The sequence below is a fragment of the Anabas testudineus genome, chromosome 5 (assembly GCF_900324465.2).
Source record: "Anabas testudineus chromosome 5, fAnaTes1.2, whole genome shotgun sequence".
Classification (NCBI taxonomy): domain Eukaryota; kingdom Metazoa; phylum Chordata; class Actinopteri; order Anabantiformes; family Anabantidae; genus Anabas; species Anabas testudineus.
In genome coordinates, this window is record NC_046614.1 from 13,621,660 (window position 1) to 13,642,276 (window position 20,617).

The following is a 20,617-nucleotide window of genomic DNA, read 5'->3' on the forward strand; positions in this document are numbered from 1 at the left end:
TCCCTTATTGACCTCCCTGAAGGAGATACAATGGCTGTGACTAAATCAACCCCTCCCCTCCTCCTTCTGGATGAGCCTCCCTTTGTGCTGGGAGCCGAGAGTTATGGGGAGTCCATTACAGCCAAACAAAAGCAGCCCAGGCGACACGCAGGCAGAGGTAGCACACTCTGTTATACGACAAGACGTGACTCAACAGCCACTGCGTAACAACATCTTTCCAATCCTCCTCCTGTCTGATGGCTGCTCTGCACTTGCTTTCTTTGGTGTCTGGACCCAATCGATCCACTTCACCCAGCCTGTGACGCAGATATAGCTTTAACTACCATCTTTCCCCGTATTCTTCTCTAATAGAAGATGAATAACACTCACGCACATCCTGTGTTCTGGCTGGTCTTTTACCTTTGTTGTACATGTTGGTGGGAACCTGCACCACACTGAGGCTCAGGTTGACTGACAGGTTATTGAAGTGGTCGTTGGGCTCCAGCATGAACTCTCCACCGAGCTCCACATGATTGCCCTCCTCGTCCACTTCATTGATCAGCACAGCATTGAAGTACTCGTACTGCAGAAAGCGTGAACATGGACTATATTAAAGGCACTGCACTGCAGAGGAAATGTTAATGCACGCCTGCAGAGATGGTAAGAGAGCGGGAATAGCATGCATTATTCTTTTAGCTCAAATACAAAACAATCATTAAAGTATTCACATCAATTCAAGTACATATTTGCATTTTCCAAGTCTGCCTTAAAAACACATTGTACATTGGAGTTTTGGGTTGCTGTAGCCCTGTTAGTATTCACATTGTGAGATCTCCTCCTACCACTATTTCATATGTGCTGAGAAATAAAACCAAAGACCTTGATCTTGACAAAATGTAGAAAAATTTGCAAACCTAATTTACATATGATTAATGTTTTAAGACAGAGCTGCAAAATATAAATCTATCCTATAAGGGATTAAAAACATTGGGCCTTGATAAGTGCGTCCACTAAAGATTATTTTTCAAATGCACAGTAACGTGTGCTCAGTCTACACCTGTCCTCTCAGATAAGCAAAATAAAAAATTTAAACAGACGAGAGAACTTTAAAAAAGAGACAATGAAGTGAAACAAAATAACAAACAACAAAAATAGGGTAGAAATGGTTCAAATATACTTAATAACGTGACTTCCTATTCAGTGATTCAGGTTTCAGTGTCTTGTTCAAGGACGCCTGAGCTACAGTCGCTAAAATTTCATAAATATAAACAAGTATGAGCATGTGCACTAATCTGTTCAACTTCCCCAATGTGACAAATGTGCATGCAAGACACCAGTTGTAACCCTCACAGGAAACTGATGTCTAAAAGACGCTGGATGTACAAAGAGGACTTCATGAGTGCCAGTGAAAAGTCTGACCTCGCTAAAGTGAAACCCAACAGTTTGCCTGTCCTGTCCTTCACTGCCTGCTGCTGCAAAAGAAAGACTACCTCATCCTGTCTGAGCGGCCTTTTTGTGGCCTCTGGTCCTTAAAGCACTGAGAGAGAAGGAGAGAAAGAGAGGGGGGAGAGATGGGCGACGGCATCACACTCGGGGGAGTCCGCGCAGGCATCACCATCAAGCAGCCCCTGACAGCTCATACCACGCCTGAGCAGCTCTCTGACGAGCTGCGGCGGGGCAGAGGAGGGAGAGAACTGCAGCGGGGGAGCGGCGGGTGAGAGAAACGTGCACCCTCAGCAGAACTGATAGTGCTGTAGAAAGGCACGTTAACCACCTGGGTTATTACTGTAGAGCAGGCCATGGGACACTGCAGCTCTCCGAGCCGCCCCACTGAATCTTACACCACTGCAGTTAGCTGTAGGCCTTACTGCAGAGATCTGCCCTCCATTACAGACTTCTGGGCCTCAGGCTCCACTGTCTTGAGATGGTGGCTCTCACTAAGTGTTATCTTGCACTCTGCAGCGTTAACAATCTCTGCACTTAACAGCTTCATGGAAACAAATGTGCCCTGATGTTACGGATGATATTGTTCCAGGAGCTGGTGTTGTTTTGCTAAGCAAAATAACACTTATTACATAAAATACATTTACTCAGAAGCAGAATTTCCTTTTATTCATTTCTTATATGTAAAACATCGAGAAACTACCAACATAGTAAAAGGCAAATTAAATATATAAACCAGTGGATTTTGTCACCCTCCTATTTTACTCATTTTCACTGCTCACATACTAAATCTAAACTACAAAGTGAACAAAGATTATTAAATTAAAGATAGTAATACTAGGAGAAATAATAACTGGTTTATTATTGATGGACACATTTTCAGGAACAATCACAAAACCCATAATGTAAGCCTCTAGCTAACAAAATAACAAAAGAGTAAAGTGTACAATGAACATTTAATTCTAATTGGGCTGATGTCCTTTCTCACTGAATAATATTTTATGTTTTATTTCTAAAACAAGTACGGGCAAATCTTTGAGAGTTCCTGATTTTCAAGATTTGTTTTAGTCTTTTTCTAGGCCTGCATACATGTTAAGATTTTTAAGTTCTGTTAACATACACAAAAACAAAGAAACTTTGCAGTACATATATTTCTAAGTCAAAAGCCAAGTTTTTGTTGTCCCATCAGACCTTATCTGCACACCGCTGGACTGCAGAGTACACTCAGGTCAAAGCGAAACCCCCGACTGTCCTGACACAGAGCAGCAGAGATAAGAGCAGCTGACTTATCTCGCTGTGGTCAGTGAAATGGTGCATGAAGAATGTACATTGTCAGAGGAGGCGAGGTTGTTTAAATGATGCCACGAGGAGTAATATCATGACATTATCCCAGGTGGATATTGAATTTTCCTTATTATTTTTTATAGCCTTTAAGATGAAGTGTCTGTGTGATGTACCAATAACCGTCAATTGCTTGAATAAATCTGCTAAAACAGAATTCATCCATGAACTGAGTGCAACACTTGAAGAACTTTTTTAATATAATATGAAAAAAAAAAACACATTAATGGATGTGGTGAGTCTTTTAAAATACATAGTATACAAGTAAGTAACAGGTTTTAAAAATACACTCAGATTTAACCTTTATAGTTTCACAAATACTGTTAAAATATTTGAATGATGATGATGATGATTCCTTTAGTTTAACAAACACTAACATTGTTTTTCTCTTTTATGTTCCCCCAGAAAAATTTCAAGAAACAATCTTTGTGACAAAACGGTTAAATCTGAGTGTATTTTATATTTGCTCTACTTTGAGATCTCAGACATAAAGAAATGTTACCTGGAGAAGACAGAAACCTTATTATCTTTATAGAAATCCAGATTTAATTCAGAGTAGATTCATGACAAATTAGTAAGGAGGGTTTTTATAAGCAAACGTATTTAGAGGGGCACAGCCGTATTAAAGATGTGTATAGGAATTTAAATCTAAGCAAGGTATTTTGAAGAATTAAAAATTAAAAACATTTCCTTTTTTTCTTTATTAGTTTAAAATGATTCATCATATTTCTGATTTAAAGCTGCAGCTACTTGTCTTGTTAAGTGTGTGTGAGCAGCAGAGAAACAAGGTGACTGAAATGTATTCATATGATGTAAATGCTTCTATTAACTGTAAAGTGCTGCCGTTATTTTAATGTTTTGTTGCTCCAGTAGCTTTTTCCAATCTGGAGCCATGAACGTGAAACAATGCGCCGCGTAAAAGACTTTCATTTATCTTTGTCCACTGGACACACACACACACACACACACACACACACACACACACACACACTCACAGAAATACTGCATTTCCTCTGCAGAGTCTCAGGAAGCTCGGTGCTCCTGGAAATCCGCAAGGAGAGAGCCGCTAAACGACGTCCTGAACAGAGGCAGCAGAGTTTCACATCCTGTGAAAATCTAATTAAAATGAGGAGCCGAGTCCTGGCTCCCATTTCCATCTCTGCTTAAGCCTGTTTGGATGATGGGAGAAACGCTATTTCAGTCAATATCCAGCGCAGCTTTGATTCCCCTTTCTTTAAACTGGGCCCCAGCTACTCGGTTACTGAAAACTACAGATGTGCTTTGGAGCTGTGATCGCAGCACTTGAACCCCTCGGTGGGAGTTATGACCGTGTGCTCCTGCAGCCTTTAATGTGTGCGGCATTGCTTATCAAAGAAGCATTAGGTATCAAAGCGCTGACAGGACACCAGTGTGAAGGACGCTGCCAACGCAATTAAAGACTTTTAGGGCCTATTACCCTTCTCTCACCTTGCAGCTCGCTCAACTAAAAATGATTCATCCTGGTCTTACACAATGACACGTCACGTTTTTTTTTTTATACGCTCCCGTTTTCTCTCACCTGCAGGTCTGGATTATCCTCATGCTGATGGTGCGCTTCTTCTGCTGCCTCCACCAGGCGCTGAGAGGAGAAAAAAGCTGCTTATTAAAACTAATAATTACACAAAAGGTGGTGTGTTTAGATGCATGTGTCCTGATTAAAGCAAATAAACGACAAATTCTACTTTTTTTGGAGAAAAAGACTTCTCGGACCTATGGATCCATGACTTCTGCAAACTTTCTTAAAAGCCTCCAGGAAGTGAATTCCCAGAAGTTTCTCACTCTCTGCTGCTCTTTGTATTTTCAGACTTTTCTTTGTCACATGTCAACAAATGTTATTCCACTGAAGAGACTCGTGATCGAGGAGCAGCCCATAACCAGGCTTCAGGTGGCTCTTTGGATTAAATCGACAGCAGCTTTGGCTTAAGTTAAACTCAATAAAAGGATACCTTACCCAGAGAGTCTTTCCCTCGCTGCAATAATTATATTTAAGCGTAGAAATAGCCATAAAATGTAGGCCACTACTGTGAGGTGCAGCTGTGAAATGATTGATGGAGGCAGATTGAAGCTGAATTTCATGCCGTGCGCCAAAGCAGCGACAGCTCTTGTAATAACCCGATTTCAGAAAAATATGCTTGGCTCTGTGTTTCTGGGGGGGAAAATGCCATCTATACACAGTCGCTCGGAGCCTTCAGAGTCAAGCAGGTAATTAACATCTGTCACATGTGTCAAAATAACTGCTATATAAACACAACCGAGGCTTTTCCGCCGACTGCGGAGCTGTAGTGGCCAAATTCATTTGACCTCACGGTGACTTCCCGTGTCCTCAGCAGCTGGTATAATAATAATAATACAAATAAACATAATGAAATGTATATTTTTGTGATTTAAAGTGGAGAATGTTCCTCATAACTTTCATGAAATACACCCTTGGCGCACAGATTCTCCACCTTCGCCATCTTGTTGAGGTCAGTGGCTCAGTTTTAAGCTGCTTTTCAATTGGAGATGAAGGCGTTGCACTGGTGCTGGTTTTTTTATTTAACTTAACAACAGCAAGAAACCCGTCAACACACTTAATGTGTGGCTGCAGTTCACAGAACAAAAGCAGGTTTCACGAATTAAACGCGTTCTTGTAATTTATAGGCCGAATTGTTATGAATTGTCGCTCACATGGGATCAGGCTGGAGAAGATAAACGTTATCATTTCCCAGCAGTCCCTGCAAGGTGCAGCATTAAAATGGTTACAAGCCCCTCTGTGCTGAGGTCGCAGACAGGCTGCTGCTGTGGGTCTGAGAAAAGCTGCAGACTGTAATACACTACATACAAAAGCATGTTCCCAACGAACCTTTTTCACACATACTAGGGACAAATTTGATCCCAGGACAAAGAACAATAGTCTGTTTACGAATGGTGACCATAATCTCCTCAGGGACCAGATGAAAATTAGAGGATGAACCTCATGTTTTTATTCTGACTTATGTGAACTGGACCCTAATGCAGACATTGTTACACCTACTCCTCATGATACATAAGTAAATAAGTATTTTCCTATTTAAACTGCACTATATTAAGAAAACAGTCATTTCTACATAATAGTAAAATGAAGAAGTTGAAAGAAATAATGGCTAAAACAACTATAGGACTCATCCTCTCAGATTTCCCCCCTCTCTACTAAAAACAGTTATTATCACTCTCACCATGAGCAAAATAGGCACAGCTGCCACCGCTGTGGGTGCTGAAGGACCTCATGCTGTTTTTCCACTCCACTGACTCCAAATAACAAAACGAAGTTGAATTAGATGAGATGATGTTAGTCTGATATGATCAACTACTTAACTACACCTGTGCCTGAGTTACATAACCAGGTGTGTACTTCCTCCAGGTGGGTATCAAACACTGAACCAATATATATCACAACACATTGCTGATGCACTAATTTATTCTTCTATTCATGGAGATGATTGAATCACACAGATCTTACCTGATGCAAAAAGAGAAAATAATACTTTTCCTCCTCTTTGCACTTTAATAATTTACACATGTCTGAAATAGAATAAAAATGAATGAAAAACAGAATACATTACCTTTTTCCTAAATTCGTTTTACCTACCCTGGTGGCTTCTGCTTTTCTCCGGAACACTTCTTCCATCTTCACAGCCAGGTTTTTGACCAGTTTCATGCCATCGATTTCTTCCACTCTGACTGACTTTTCAAACTCTTTATATTTCTGAAAATAACATTGAAACATTGACAGAGAGGACAAATGCAAACATTGTGACATGCTGGAAGATTACAGCTCCTGCGCTAACATGGTTATTGAACACATTAGCAGTTTAATCCCAGGTACTGTCCCTTAATTACTACTTATACTATACTAATATTTAACACTAGTACTACAAGACAACATGAAAACATTCAGATAATTATTTTTTTCTGTCTCCACGTTAGAGTGCTATTGTTTCACTGCATTCCAGTTAGAGAGAGGTGGGACGAAAACAAGGCTCATACGCCTTCACAAGTTGCCTGACAAGCTGCATGCAGCCAGTCTCAGCCCAACGCTGATAAAATCAGCTGCAGCACACTTTGATTGATAGTCTTTATCTGGTCTCAGTCATTGGCTGCACATGCTGCTGCTTCCTTCCTGATTGGCTGGAGATGGCCACGTTGGGTGGCCGAGGGTGGGGCTGGATGTGAAGGCTATGCATGGTAAGAGGGTAATTGAAATGGAGTCAAAGCACAGGAGAAAGATAATAACCTGTCAGGCTTGGCTGATTCTGGGTAATGAACTACACCTCACATAATGCTGATTCTGCTGGATGTACAGGACCTCCAGTGATACAGAACAAAGCCCGCCACAGCTTGGAGGAATATAACATTACATAATCCCGCATCTGCCTGGCACACACACACACACACGCACACACACACACACGCACACACACACACACACACACACACACACACACACACACACACACACACACACACACACACACACACACACACACAAATAAAAACAAAAACCTGATCTTCTCACACTGTCCAGTCAGTCACATTACACACACTTCAAATAACCCTATCTAAAAATAAACAAAAGCCACGATAGGTTTGTAGCGTACTTTACACGTTGTGCAGGCAGGACACACACAAAAACACATATGCACGTACACACACACACACACACACACACACACACACACACACACACACACACACACACACACCAGTACATGAAGCGACAAATAACCAACTGAAAGGAGAGTGTGGGCTTGCAGTGGAGCAGAACAGTTCATTTCACGCCTGTCCTCCTCGCCTCAGCACCCCGAGTCCCCGCTCCCCCCACCTCCTTCTCACTCCTCCAGCCATGAAGTGGAGGTTAAGCTCCATCCATCAACACCTCTGATCATGATTATTGATTAAAGGAATGACCAGTGCAGGAGGGATGCCTGGCTGCCGGGAGCCTGAAGAGGCCCCGTGTTTCCCCGTTTTAAAGAAATCATAGTGAAACTGGGTAAATCACAGTAAAAGCACCTAATGATCAGCCTTAATGACCAGCCTCTAACGACCCATCAGTTCCCTCACAGCTCACTGCTTTGTGCTGACTGGCTCGGCACAGCTCTCTGCAGACATGCCTCCATGAACAAGTGCTTGCATACACACAAAAAATGAACAAATCTGGAGGGCATATTGCAAAATGTTTTTTTTTTTAAGATGAAATGTATATTTGGAAACAAATGGAAAGAAATTACATATAATGCATCAGATTCCACCAAACATTTGAACTTAAATTTCAGATTGAGAATTTCACCTCAGGGCAGGGGGGTCCTAGGTTTGGACCCTGGAGCCGCTTTCGAAATGCAGTTTGAACGCTCTCCCCATATTTGCGGGGATTTCCTCTGGGTGCTCCGGTTTCCTCCCATGCTCCAAGACACGCAGCAGAGGTTTTAGGATTAATCCTGCTAGTGCCTTTGCTCGAGGCACTGGCTTCAGAACTGGAGTTGGTCCCTGGACGTGGTGCTGTGATGGCCCACAGCTCCTAAAGTAGTGAGACGCAGATGATTAATAAGTATGATAGGGGTTCATGTATAACCTACAACAGGGAAATAGACTTTAGATATAACAGTGTTGTAGTTGAAAATAATCTTTTCAGTATTTATATTACACATGACTTAAATAGCGACCATTATCACTGAATGACCGGAAAATAGAAACCGTTCTCTACTGTTCAGTAACAAAGCTCCTAACAAACACAAGTCTGACACTTAAACTGAAAAATGATGATTTAATTCTGTGGTTAGGTTAACTAACTAACTTAAGATGCAAGAGAAAACCTAAGACTGGACACTTGAACTAAAGGTGCATGTGCTGTAACTATTAGGTTGTTATAGTGAATTGCATTAAATCATACCAGAGTTTTCTGATAACTCAGTATGTTAAAAAACCCATAATTTAAACTCAGTGTTGGTCTTTTCAATGTATACGCTCAAAATTCAAGACAAAACAAAAGCAATCATGTTCAGCCAGGTGAAGAAAAAAAATATTTTCCCTGCTGAGTACACTGAAAAACAACTGAGACATTCATTACTACAACCTTGCTTTACTGGTTACCTGCTGAAAATCAAGTTTGTCTATGTTGCATGTGTAGAAATCTACCATCATGATAGGCTTGAATATTCCACTTGGTCTAATCATGATACAGTGAGCTGAAATATGTAGATAGATAGTGTATGTTAAAGTATCATACTGAGTACTTTTTCTAAATTTGGGCCTTCTTGTTATAATAACATACATGTTTTTGGTTTCGTACAGCTCGTGTCTTCTGTTTTTCTCTTTGTTTTCTTACAACACACTGTCTTCTATGCAGTAACCATCATTAGACTTTAATGCCTTTTAAAATAACCAACATTATGATTATAAATTGTGAAAAACTAGTGATCTTTATGTATCTATATACAAATTTAATATGGGAAAAAGAGATTTTAACCACACCACACACACACACACTATAATTTCTTGAGCCAGATGAAGTACACACACAGCGTGTGCTGTACTGTATGTACTGTATCTCTGGACACACACTCTACACTGCAGTGCAGTTATTCAGCGTTCAGGCAGAGTAGCTCTACATCTACCTGCTGTAAAGAGACAGACAGTTCATCCACCTGAGTCCACCTCTGCCATCAAGTGGTCGGAAAGTTAAAACCGCTGAGCTGGATCATAGCTCATTCTCTGAAGTCTTCACCTGTTCATCATAACAACGTGACACCCCCCCCCCCACGCACACAAACCCAGTATGTACCCCAACCACCACCCTTCAGTTCAATTCGTCTCCTTCTCACATTCAGGGGTTTAAACTCTTGACTCCAGAGAGCTATCTGGAGAGATGAGATGAGGGAGGAATCAGGGCCGTGGTTAATGAGCCATATCAAGTACAAACATACATGTGTGTGCGCGCAGTCACTCACACACACACACACACACACACACACACACACACACACACACACACACAGTTCTGTCAAACACACCTGAGTCTCCTCTAAAATAATGCATAAGCATTCAGCTGAGACACTGAGATGTCTCTGCAGCTGAATACAGCATTACAGCATGTAACGTGTGCAAGAACGTCACCATCAGACAAAGGAACAGGGCATTTGTGTTCACATAGGATTGGAAAATCAGAAGAATACCTTTTGCAGTAGTTGGGATCCAGAATATTTTGCAGAGATGGATTTAATTTCGCCTCCAAATGCTGAGGCCCAGAGCTTTACGCTAACACACAAAATAAACAAAAAGACAAATATCACTTTATTTATTTATCTATTATTGTGGCCAGATAAAAAACATAGAAAGAAAAACATGTTTAAAAAAACATTTATATTATTGACCAGACTTTGGTCTATATATATGTTATTACCAAAATCTCTATACGGAAATTTCTGGTTACTTTTCTGACAAGTTCAATCAAAAGAACGTTCTCATGGCCCAGCCGTCCTGACCTTCAGTCTCCTGACAGAATCACATATTGTGATTTTAATGGTCTAAAAGATGATTGTTGGAGCCTCTGATAGGAAACTGTAAGCGACTCTGATTGAGTATAGCAGTGTGATACTGTAGTACTGCATCTAAAATGTAAAATGAATGTAAGTGGAACCATTGTACAGTAAACGCTGATGATGAAGAAAATGGTCTGAATTATGGATTCAAAAGTCAGGAAAATAATATTCAAGCACGTTTGAACAATGAATGTTTTAGATTTCAGAAAATGGACTAAGAATATTCACAACTGGAACTTAAATATATATATTTTTTTACATTTTTACTTTGAAAATTTTGTAAAACCAAACTACAATTTCCTGTGGATACTATCTGATTCTGAACAGTGACACTTTTAGGAACATATGATCTTTTTTATATTTAAGTATTAAACCTGTTAACGGCTGCAGAGTTATGATTCGAAATGTCACAATTGAGAGTGACCACAAAAGTATGTAAATGTATTCCAATAAAATATCTTAAATCAATTTTAAATGTTATGGAGAAAAAAAAGATTATAACAAAAAAGGAAATGATCCATGCAGCCCCCAGTGAAATACATGTAGATGTACTGTGCATCCTGATCAGCTAAGTAGCAATTTATTTATAATGGATAAAATTGTTGTAGTTAATAATAATTTTATGCATGCCTGCCTGGATGAAAAAATATAAGTAACATAGACAAAAATAAAAACACTGAGATGTAGATTTTGTCTTTTTCCTGTAGCACTTTAATCTTCATGCTCCACTTTTGTGACTTTTTTAATCATTCTACTTATTTGATCACATCTGTACATATTTCTACCCATCATCATCATTTTCTACCAATAAGCGCTGGAAGTAATATTAGTGAGGTAAAACAGGAAGAGTGGAGCATGTGGTTAAATTAAACTTCTCATACTGTCAACTGCATCTTTCAGAGATCTTCCCAGCAAATCTCTACTTTGTGACTTTGATATGTTTAAACTTCACTGGATGAATTTAAATGTCCCAAATTCTGATGCAAACCCACCAGTAAAATATCAAAATTTCACTTATATCCATATGATGCAAAGTTGCAAAGCAGCTTCTCACTCACACTGACAGAGGGATTCCTTGCTGGGACCCCGCCACCTCCACCACATCAAAGTCGACCAAAATCCAGAGCAGAAGGAAGCTGGTGCTGTGCATGAGGGAGAACAGGATCCTCCAGTTTCCCAGCATCTTCAACTCTGCTTATAAAATACATACACAGTAAAATCCAGTGCCAGCACCGTGCTGGGCTTCTGGACTCCGGTGCACCTTCTCCAGTCGCGCTCTACTCACAGCACGTATCCTACTGTATTTGATCGTAGAGATCGAGAGAGAGAGAGAGAGAGAGAGAGAGAGAGAGAGAGAGAGAGAGTCATTCTCCACCATCCATCCTTTAATCCTTCTGTCTTCCTCTGAATAGGGAAAATCTCCTCAGTCGGTTCATGCAGCAATAATCATGGACCTTTGTTCTTTCTGGTAAAAATATCGTCTGCTTCTCTTGAATTGCAGCTCAAACGATGAATGGACAGGAATTACGCACCTGCAGAGAAAAATACAATTCATGGTTGTCATCGTCTAAAAACAGACATGAACTGTTCTGAAGTTTGCGTTTAACGCTGACGTTGCATAACACTGTACATGATTGATTTAGCCTAATGTGTTGTCTCCAATCTCCTGCACACTCTGAGATTTACGCACGACTGTGTTTCTACAATACGTGAAGTGAGATGTGAATATGTAGAGCAGGGGATAATAATTCTACAACAGGAAGGTAAAATTAAAAAAAAGAAGCCTGGAAATGTGCTTAACGGGAGATTTCAGTGGACGATAATGAGACTGCAGATATTTGATAGAGGCTTCTGCACCGCCAGCAGCACAGTTGGGTTTAAGGAGACAAATCTGGTTCCACATAACATTGATGATTGAGGTGCGTGTCGGTGACTACTGTATCTTGGCGCATATATGCTGTGAAGCCTGTGATTGGCTGAAGCCTGGTGATTAATCAATTTGGCCAATGACGTCATGTCACTCACCAGTAACCTTTCCACGTGGACTCCGGAGACCAAACTCCTCATATGCGTAGAAGTAAAGTTTTGCTGGGTGCGCTATAGTCGTCAGTGTGTGGAGATGTAGACTACCCACCGTGTTGTACTCTAAAGGCTGATTAGGAAGCGATAATGATGTCAAGGCAGCAGGCGGGTTGATGCACAGCCCCTCCCCACACCCCCCCTCCATCAGCCACCATCAGCACCACAGCAGCCGTGTTTCGACTTGAGGCTTTTATTAGTTTAGTAATTGCGTCGTACATCAAAGTTGTGAGGAGCCTGTACTGTCTGGGACGTGCCGATAAGGCTCCTGCATGTTGGATGACGGACAATACCATCCAGTCTTTGACCAACAGCGCAGGTTTCCTGGATGCTTTAATTAACTATCGACGGGAAATGGAAGCAGATCTCTGTCACAATAAAGAAGAAGAAGAAAAACAAACTTTAGTTTCATTAAAGGCTCAACTGGGACTCAAGTCATTTGAGCAAGTAACGCTACACTTCATTCAGTGTGTGTGAGGTTCACATTCATGTCAGGACAGATCAAATTAACACATCAGCAGACAAATGCAGGAAACGTGGGAAAACATTTACTGACGTTGAATGCAGTCCAGGAGTTTACAAAATCAGCACAGTGTTGCCATGTAGGACAAAAGAAAATACTCAATTTGAACTTCAATTTGAATTCTGAATAATAATTAAAATGTATTAATTGATCTTCACTTATGGAAGATTAAAATATGTATTTTATTTATGGGGCTGGATGTCTCCATCACAAACCCTTACAGTGTAAACGGCACACTCGTCCTGCTGGTTTTATTTTGTGGATGTCTCTGTCCACATTATAAATTGAAGACTTAGAGTATTAAAGCCTTTTTCAAGCCCCTCAGGTCTTAAGGTGCTCTCCATGGTGCTGAATTTAGTTTGCAGTGCACGACACAATCTGTGTTGCAGGGTAAGTTTACTTCAGGTTAATTTACAAGGTTTTTCCAGTTTTTAACTGCCACCACAAAGATTTTGTCAGGAATTTGGATTTGATTGTTATCATAGACCAAGCTCTGTCGTTCCACAACACTTTAACAGTATTTGTGGTGAAACCCAGAACAAGAAAAAAAATATATCTCTGTTAAAAGTATTGAAAGCTTAACAAACAAACAAAAAACTCTCAACTAGAAGATCAAGGTGCTGTAATCTCCATCTTGACTTGACTGGACATAAACTTCTTAGAAGGTTATATATCAGACACCTGTTCTCTTGAGACTTAACCTCAGAGCCACCTCCAACACTCTTAAACTAATCCAATGTTATATATTCACTTTGAAAGATTACTTCTCTCCTTGGTGCAGCATGTGTTGTTGATTGGTATACTACGAAAACAAGCCCAATAACAAAGGCTTTTTATCTTTACATCACTTTAAATATATGTTTAATTGTAATGTATGTTAATAGAAGAAACATTATTGTTAGTTTGCAATCGTGATTGTATCCTAAACATTCAATGATATTTTATTAATTTTTTGTATAATACACTGCCCGGCCAATGAGAAAAGAAAAAGTCCCACACTGAGCAGTCATTTTCCGTGGCATTGTTTCAATAAGCTTCTGCAATGTCACAACATTTATTCCCGTCCAAAGTTGCATATATTTTTCTATATCTCAATGGGGTAAGGGTCTGAACTCTGCGGTGGTAAATCCATGTGTGAAAATGATGTGTCACGCTCCCTGAACCACTATTTTACCGATCAACCCTGATGAATCCTTTGTCATCTTGGAATATATGAAATAACCTGGTCATTCAGTATACTTAGGTAGTCAGCTGACCTCATTCTTTGGACACATGACGTTACTGAACCTAGACATGACCAACTGCAGCAACCCCAGATCATAGCACTGCCCCCACAGGCTTGTACAGTAGACACTAGGCATGATGGGTGCATCACTTTATTCACCTCTTTTCTTACCCTGATGCACTCATCAGGGAAATCTGGACTCACCTTCTTCCATTGGACAGTTCTTAACTCAGTTTTAGTAGTTTCATCAATCTCCTTAGATGTTTTCTTTACTTGATTCATGCCAATAATTTGACCCTTCTGAACAGATTAACATCTTTTCCACGGCCACAGGATCTGTTTTCCGACATGGTTGTTTAAGAAATGAGAAGCTACTCACTGCATCAGTTGGGGTTCAATAACTTGTTGCCAGCTAAAAAATAATCATCCATGCAGTAATTGTCCAATGGGAGGCTCTTACCTATTTGATTAGTTAAATCCAGGTGGCGACCTTTTTTTTTTTTTGGACGGGCAGTGTACTTGTCACATTGAGCTTTACACTCGCTACAGTTTTAATAAGCATCAGTGTACTTCCACATCCATTTAATTAAACATGCCTATTAGAGACTTATTTATAGCACACTTGAGGGATTATTAATCCAGACAGCTCATTTTAATACGTGCAAATTAAAGCTCACCTCAGTTATTGCACCATTTTGGAAATACCAGTGGGGGTACTAGAGATCTGCTGCAGGAATTTCTCTTAAGCTGACCACAGAAAACACTGGTAATTTAAATTCATTATTTTGTGACACCTCCTTTGAAGATTTCTCAAAAAGCCAAACTACCCTCTTTGAGGTTGAAGTAGTCAGAGAGTTGATTGTTTTTTACACATGCTTAGTGGAATGAAACACTGTGCAGTCATCCGATTTAAGTGCTTATGTAATCAAGCAAAAGGTGACGGATCAGGGATCATCATATGGAGGAAATACTCTTTCGTAAGTCCTGGTCTGGAGGATTTGCTCTTCGACTTCAGACATCTAATCTCAGCTGTTACTCTCAAGTGATCAGATATTGAACACTACACTACACTACCTGAAGACTTTCCAAAGGTTTCCAACCATGCAGCAGTCTGTCTTTTCACCAAATGATTTCTTCTACCTAACGCCACAGGAGACGCCCCCTCTGTCTCATACTGGCTTCATCATTCTTTCCATCATTATGGCCATTTTCACTGGTCCGGCCATCATACTCAACGCTACAGTCATTATTGTGTCCTTAATGTACAAGCAGCTGAGGCAGCCGCTCAACTACGCTCTGGTGAACATGGCTGTGGCTGACCTGGGCACAGCTATGACTGGAGGGGTGCTGTCTGTGGTCAACAATGCCCAGGGGTACTTCTCTCTGGGAAGAACAGGCTGCGTGATGGAAGGCTTTGCAGTGTCCTTATGTGGTGAGTGCTTATTCTTTATGATGTACAATGAGATGGGATCATTTAGTCCTTTTTAATGTTCACAATACATGTTTTTAATTTAACCAAAAGCAAATTACCACTGTACAAATTTAATTGACATGTTATGAATTGTCTGCAGGTATTACATCTCTGTGTACAGTTGCTCTGATTGCAGTGGAGAGGATGTTTGTCGTTTGCAAGCCCCTGGGACAGATAACGTTCCAAAAGAAGCATGCAGTAGTAGGTATCGTGTTTTCATGGCTATGGTCCCTCACATGGAACTTACCTCCCCTGTTTGGCTGGGGCAGGTATGATTTGGAGGGGGTCGGGACGTCCTGTGCACCAGACTGGCATGGCCGAGAGCCTTCTAACGTCTCCTACATCGTGGCTTATTTTTCAGTGTGCTTTGCAGTTCCCTTTGCCATTATCCTGGTATCTTACACAAAACTAATGTGGACATTGCATCAAGTGAGCATTTACACATTTTCTTTATCATAGTGGAATCAATCATGTCGTCTGCATAGATCAGCTAATGCACCCCCCACGATTCTAATTCTGTGTCGTAGGTGTCAAAGATGGCGAGCATGGAAGGTGGTGCAGTAGCCAAGGGAGAGATGAAAGTGGCATACATGGTGATTCTGATGGTCCTGACGTTTCTGATCAGCTGGTTGCCTTATGCTGGCCTGGCCATGCTGGTGGTCTATGACCCTGATGTGGAGATTCACCCACTGGTAGGCACAGTCCCCGTCTACCTGGCCAAAAGCAGCACAGTGTACAATCCTATCATCTACATCTACCTCAACAAACAGGTACTGTAATGTCATGCAGATTGTTTTATAATGGAAAGATATGATAAACAAACTGTTGGGAAAATAATTAATTCATTACCACTACTGCTACTCTTTTGCTCTTTTTGGGACACCAGCACCCTCTAGTGTTATTAGAAGACACCATACAGGAGGACCTTGTTTTATAACAGCTATTCACTTCAGCACTGGAATTTATGTTTATACAACAATATCATAAATACACTTCCATCTATATCCAGTAATCTTCCAATAACACAAACAACTTTAAATGTACCTATTTAACTTATAATCTTGCAAAGAAGGAAAAATAGGGCATTGCTTTCTGATTATTTGAGGCTAACAACGTGCACCTTAATATAAGCATTTTTGGTAGTTCCTACATGATGTTGAAATATACCCTCTTTTTCATGTTCTGTTTTATAGTTTCGTAAATATGCTGTGCCCTTCCTGCTGTGTGGGAAAGAGCCCTGGGTAAAGGATGAAGCATCTGAGGCAGCAACAACTGTGGAGACTGCAACAGGCAAAGTGTCTCCTGTGTGAATTGTACATGTGACTGCAATCATCCAGATTTCCATCACATATGTTTTGCTACCTGCTACACGAACAATAAACCCATCTAAGCTCCTACAGATAAAGTAGTGGTGTCCAAAAAAGCGGCTAAGACCAATAAATGAGAATGTTACTTTAGCATAAGTTTATTCAATGATGATCAATAGAAAATAATATATCAGTATTGATTGAAATAAAGTCAAGGCCAAAAAAAAAAAAAAAAGAAAAATACAAAAAATGTATTGATACAAAACCTAGAGGATTATCGTAAAGCATTTGCTACCAAGATAAATGATGTTTACTGAATAAAAACATTAAGGAGCAAATATCAAGACTTTCAAGTAGAGAACATTACCATGGGTCTTTCCATACTTTTGTACATATTTTACATTATCTTCTATTTTAATACAACTCTCAGAACATTAATATTGTAATAGTAATGATAATCATAACAATATGAAGAAAACTTATAGAAACGTTCAAATCAATATTTGTTTCTCTGTAAACTGGTACTTTACCATTTTATTTTTTTCCCTACCTGCGAACAGAGGAACAGTGCACCTTGAAAATATTTTGCTAATACTCTTTCATTCCCAGCATTGTAAGGTGAGGTGTAAATGACAAATAGAGATTCCACTAAACCATACACACAGTCACAAAAAGTACAAAATTGTCTCACCTTAATACACAAATTTGTTTAGAAAAAGGAGAAACAAAAGCACTATACAGTCACTTGTGCAAAGACAAACAGCTATGTGCTAATATTTAAATACCATTGGTTTAGACTCAACCAAATCATTATTTTTTTATTTTTTTGTTCAGGAATCCCTGACATGAGGTAAAAGTAAGTTCTCTTTATCTTTAGTTTAACACAACTTTTAAAAGTGTTTACAAAATAATGCATATCTTCAGTTCATCAGTACTGTAATTGCTACAAATAGTACGATGTGCCTGTTATGTGCATTGGTCCTTTTATATGACAGTCATCAACAAAAGGACTAGAACACATTTTTTTTTACTCACAAACAAGTCAAAGAGCCCTTTCAGTGTGCACACAAAATGGAAAACCTACATTTTCATGACAGTATTCGGTTGAGTACAGTAGTAGTACAGTACGCACTCGCCTGCAAATCAAACACCCATGAACAACGCGTCACAATTACCCTTAATATCCTCTGTGATAATTCAGAATCTCCATTGTAATGCCTGAAAACGCCCACTTCAGTTTTTGTCCAGTGTCCTTACTGTGATAGATCAATAAATGATTACTGATAAAAACAAATAGATATTTTGCTGTCTGAGTTCCAACTTGTGCACAATAAGTTGCTCCTTTTTATGCATCACGGGTTACTTTTCCTTCCTGGTCTCATTCCTTAATATGGGGTTGTTGGGTTTTCTATGTAATTCTCTTTACAGTTCTACTTTGTAAGGTCTTAAACCTTAAACAGTGTAAAGTGCCTTGAGATGACTTCTGTTGTGATTTGGTGCTATACAAATAAAACTCAATTTAATTGAATTAAACGATTCAGGGAAAAATACATAGTCCAGGTTTAATCCTGCCTAATCTTTCAGACTCCACTGTGGGACACTGTGACAGATAAGCTGAGACAATGATATGTTGTCACTGTTGCCTAAAGAGGTATACTATATGCAGGAGCCAGGCAGGCTGAGAGAGAAAGGGGAGGGGGGGGGGGTTAGTATTGCTTAGGCTCTCTCCAGCATCCCGACACCAGGACACCCTCTGTCCTTTCACCTACAACACATGTTGGACTGTTTCTGACCTTCAGATATGTGCATGTGTCGCCAGCCAACGCAGGCTCCGAGCACTCACACAGTACATGAATGTTGAGATATGACTGCAAAGATTCAGTACAATTATTTTATGGAATCACATTATGACCAACAAAGAGTACTGTATGCCATGAAAAAATCCCAGCACAAGCCATGAGAACTATTCATTTATCCCTGTCATGACCATCTATCAGCTTTCATCCTTTCAACAGCAAAAAAAAGGCATTTCAGTAGGGGCTTACTAAACCTAGGTTTGACTCTGAAACTAACTAAAAAAGCAGCATTGGTAACGCTTATGTATTTAAAAGTCTTGTGCATGCCCTGCACAAAATATGCAAACAAAGGTAGTCATCACATCTGTATACATTTTCAACACTAGATCCTCGAGGCTTGTATCTTAAAAATGCTCCTTTAAAGGGGGCTAAACCTTATGCAACTGGTGTTGGTTTGATAAAGTAACACATGTACTCCTATGCTAGGAAATCAAAGCCATTTGCATATCTTGTGCAGCACTATTGTCACACAAGCCAAACCTGTTAAAAATGTTGTCAAAGGCAAAATAAAGGGTGCATATTAGCAAAGAAATAAAAGGCAAATGAATATTAGAATATTTTCCCTAATAAAATAACGCAGGTCTGCTTTTATAGCATGACAGGAGTCACAAGGGTCCATATTGCTGATCTGTTAAATGATACATAATTACAAAATATAGAATATCTCTTTACAAAGATTCTTTTGTTATATAATACAATTTACATCATATCAACTATGAAATATTAATCAGGCTATTCTAAAATTTTAAATAACCTGCCTCTGCTAGTGCATTTATCACAAATGCTTTTGTTGCTTCAAAATCACGTATCTCAAGTTGAATGATGCTATGAGTAGGACATTTAGTTCCTGCATAATCGGTTACTGGTGCCTCTTCACCTTTTGACTCAGATGTAGCAATCGTTTAACTATCTGTTCTAACAACAAAGGGATAAAGTCGTTCTAATGGCTAAGGAAGGAGATATGCCTTTCTATACTTGCATTGAAAACTTGCATGATATGCCAAACCTTAATAAAGTGACTGAGGTAATGACATCGTACATCTGATTGTCATCACCCTTAGTGACCCGCCCTATAAAGGATCTCACACTCCTGCCAACTGGTCCATCCTTTACTGGCAGCAATATCCTTGTCTCTGATTGGCTGCAGGCTGAACCTGTATGTCACCTCCACATCAACGCAACAGTCAGTGCCTCTGTGCACAGCATGGATGGAATCTGGCTGTGTGCTGTGACCCCCCTTCACTGGCAGGTGGAGAACAATTAAATGAACGGGACTAATGTGTCTGTCTTTTTTATGCCTTTTCTCTTCAGTGTAAAAGGCACTTCTTATGGTCAGAGCCAACAGATGCATTTTGTTTTTATTTTCACTGATTGTAGTCTGGCAATGTTCTAATTTGCAGATTTCTCGAGCCACTGCTATAAAGTCGTGATGCAAATCATCTCGTCTGCCAGGTCCTCTTCATAACGAGCTCTGGGTTCTGTCTCTGGCTCCTCATCACTGTAGCTGGCTGTGGTGTCCTGCAGTTCATAGTCCCTTGGAGTGAGAAGGGGGAACACGTTGACTCCGTTGATGCCTGGGGCCATGCCTCCATTCAGCAGGTGGCTCGCTGCACTCTCCATCTCATCTATCGTCATCTCACATGCGTCTGCTATCTCGTGTTTTGTGGCAGCAACAAACTTGGGGTCCTTCGCATATCTCCCAAGTCCTTCTGATATCAAAACCTGGTCAACAGAATATGAAGAAAAATGTGGTTACCTTGTTTTGCTTATAACGATCGGTGGATTACATATCTAAAAATGA

At 40.0% G+C, this 20,617-nt stretch overlaps 3 protein-coding genes across 3 annotated transcripts in view; 1 reads left to right on the plus strand and 2 right to left on the minus strand.

The window, feature by feature from the left end:
- The window catches only part of cacna2d3 (calcium channel, voltage dependent, alpha2/delta subunit 3), a 29,222-nt gene extending 17,684 nt beyond the window's left edge, over window positions 1-11,538 (minus strand). Inside the window, exons 1-6 of the mRNA XM_026348663.1 lie at window positions 11,414-11,538; window positions 9,990-10,071; window positions 8,108-8,335; window positions 6,410-6,526; window positions 4,322-4,381; window positions 400-562 (exon numbers count right to left, since the gene is read on the minus strand). Of these exons, the coding sequence (XP_026204448.1) occupies window positions 400-562; window positions 4,322-4,381; window positions 6,410-6,526; window positions 8,108-8,335; window positions 9,990-10,071; window positions 11,414-11,538 (775 nt within the window). The remainder of the gene's footprint in view (window positions 1-399; window positions 563-4,321; window positions 4,382-6,409; window positions 6,527-8,107; window positions 8,336-9,989; window positions 10,072-11,413) is intronic.
- A 3,745-nt stretch (window positions 11,539-15,283) lies between these two features.
- LOC113153430 (parapinopsin-like) lies at window positions 15,284-16,963 on the plus strand. The gene is made up of 4 exons (XM_026347052.1): window positions 15,284-15,614; window positions 15,754-16,082; window positions 16,181-16,423; window positions 16,847-16,963. The coding sequence occupies exons 1-4, from the start codon at window positions 15,284-15,286 to the stop codon at window positions 16,961-16,963; spliced, it is 1,020 nt and encodes a 339-aa protein (XP_026202837.1).
- A 173-nt stretch (window positions 16,964-17,136) lies between these two features.
- The window catches only part of cacna1da (calcium channel, voltage-dependent, L type, alpha 1D subunit, a), a 47,684-nt gene continuing 44,203 nt past the window's right edge, over window positions 17,137-20,617 (minus strand). The window contains exon 49 of the mRNA XM_026349376.1: window positions 17,137-20,538. Within this exon, the coding sequence (XP_026205161.1) occupies window positions 20,233-20,538 (306 nt within the window). The 3' untranslated portion in view covers window positions 17,137-20,232. The remainder of the gene's footprint in view (window positions 20,539-20,617) is intronic.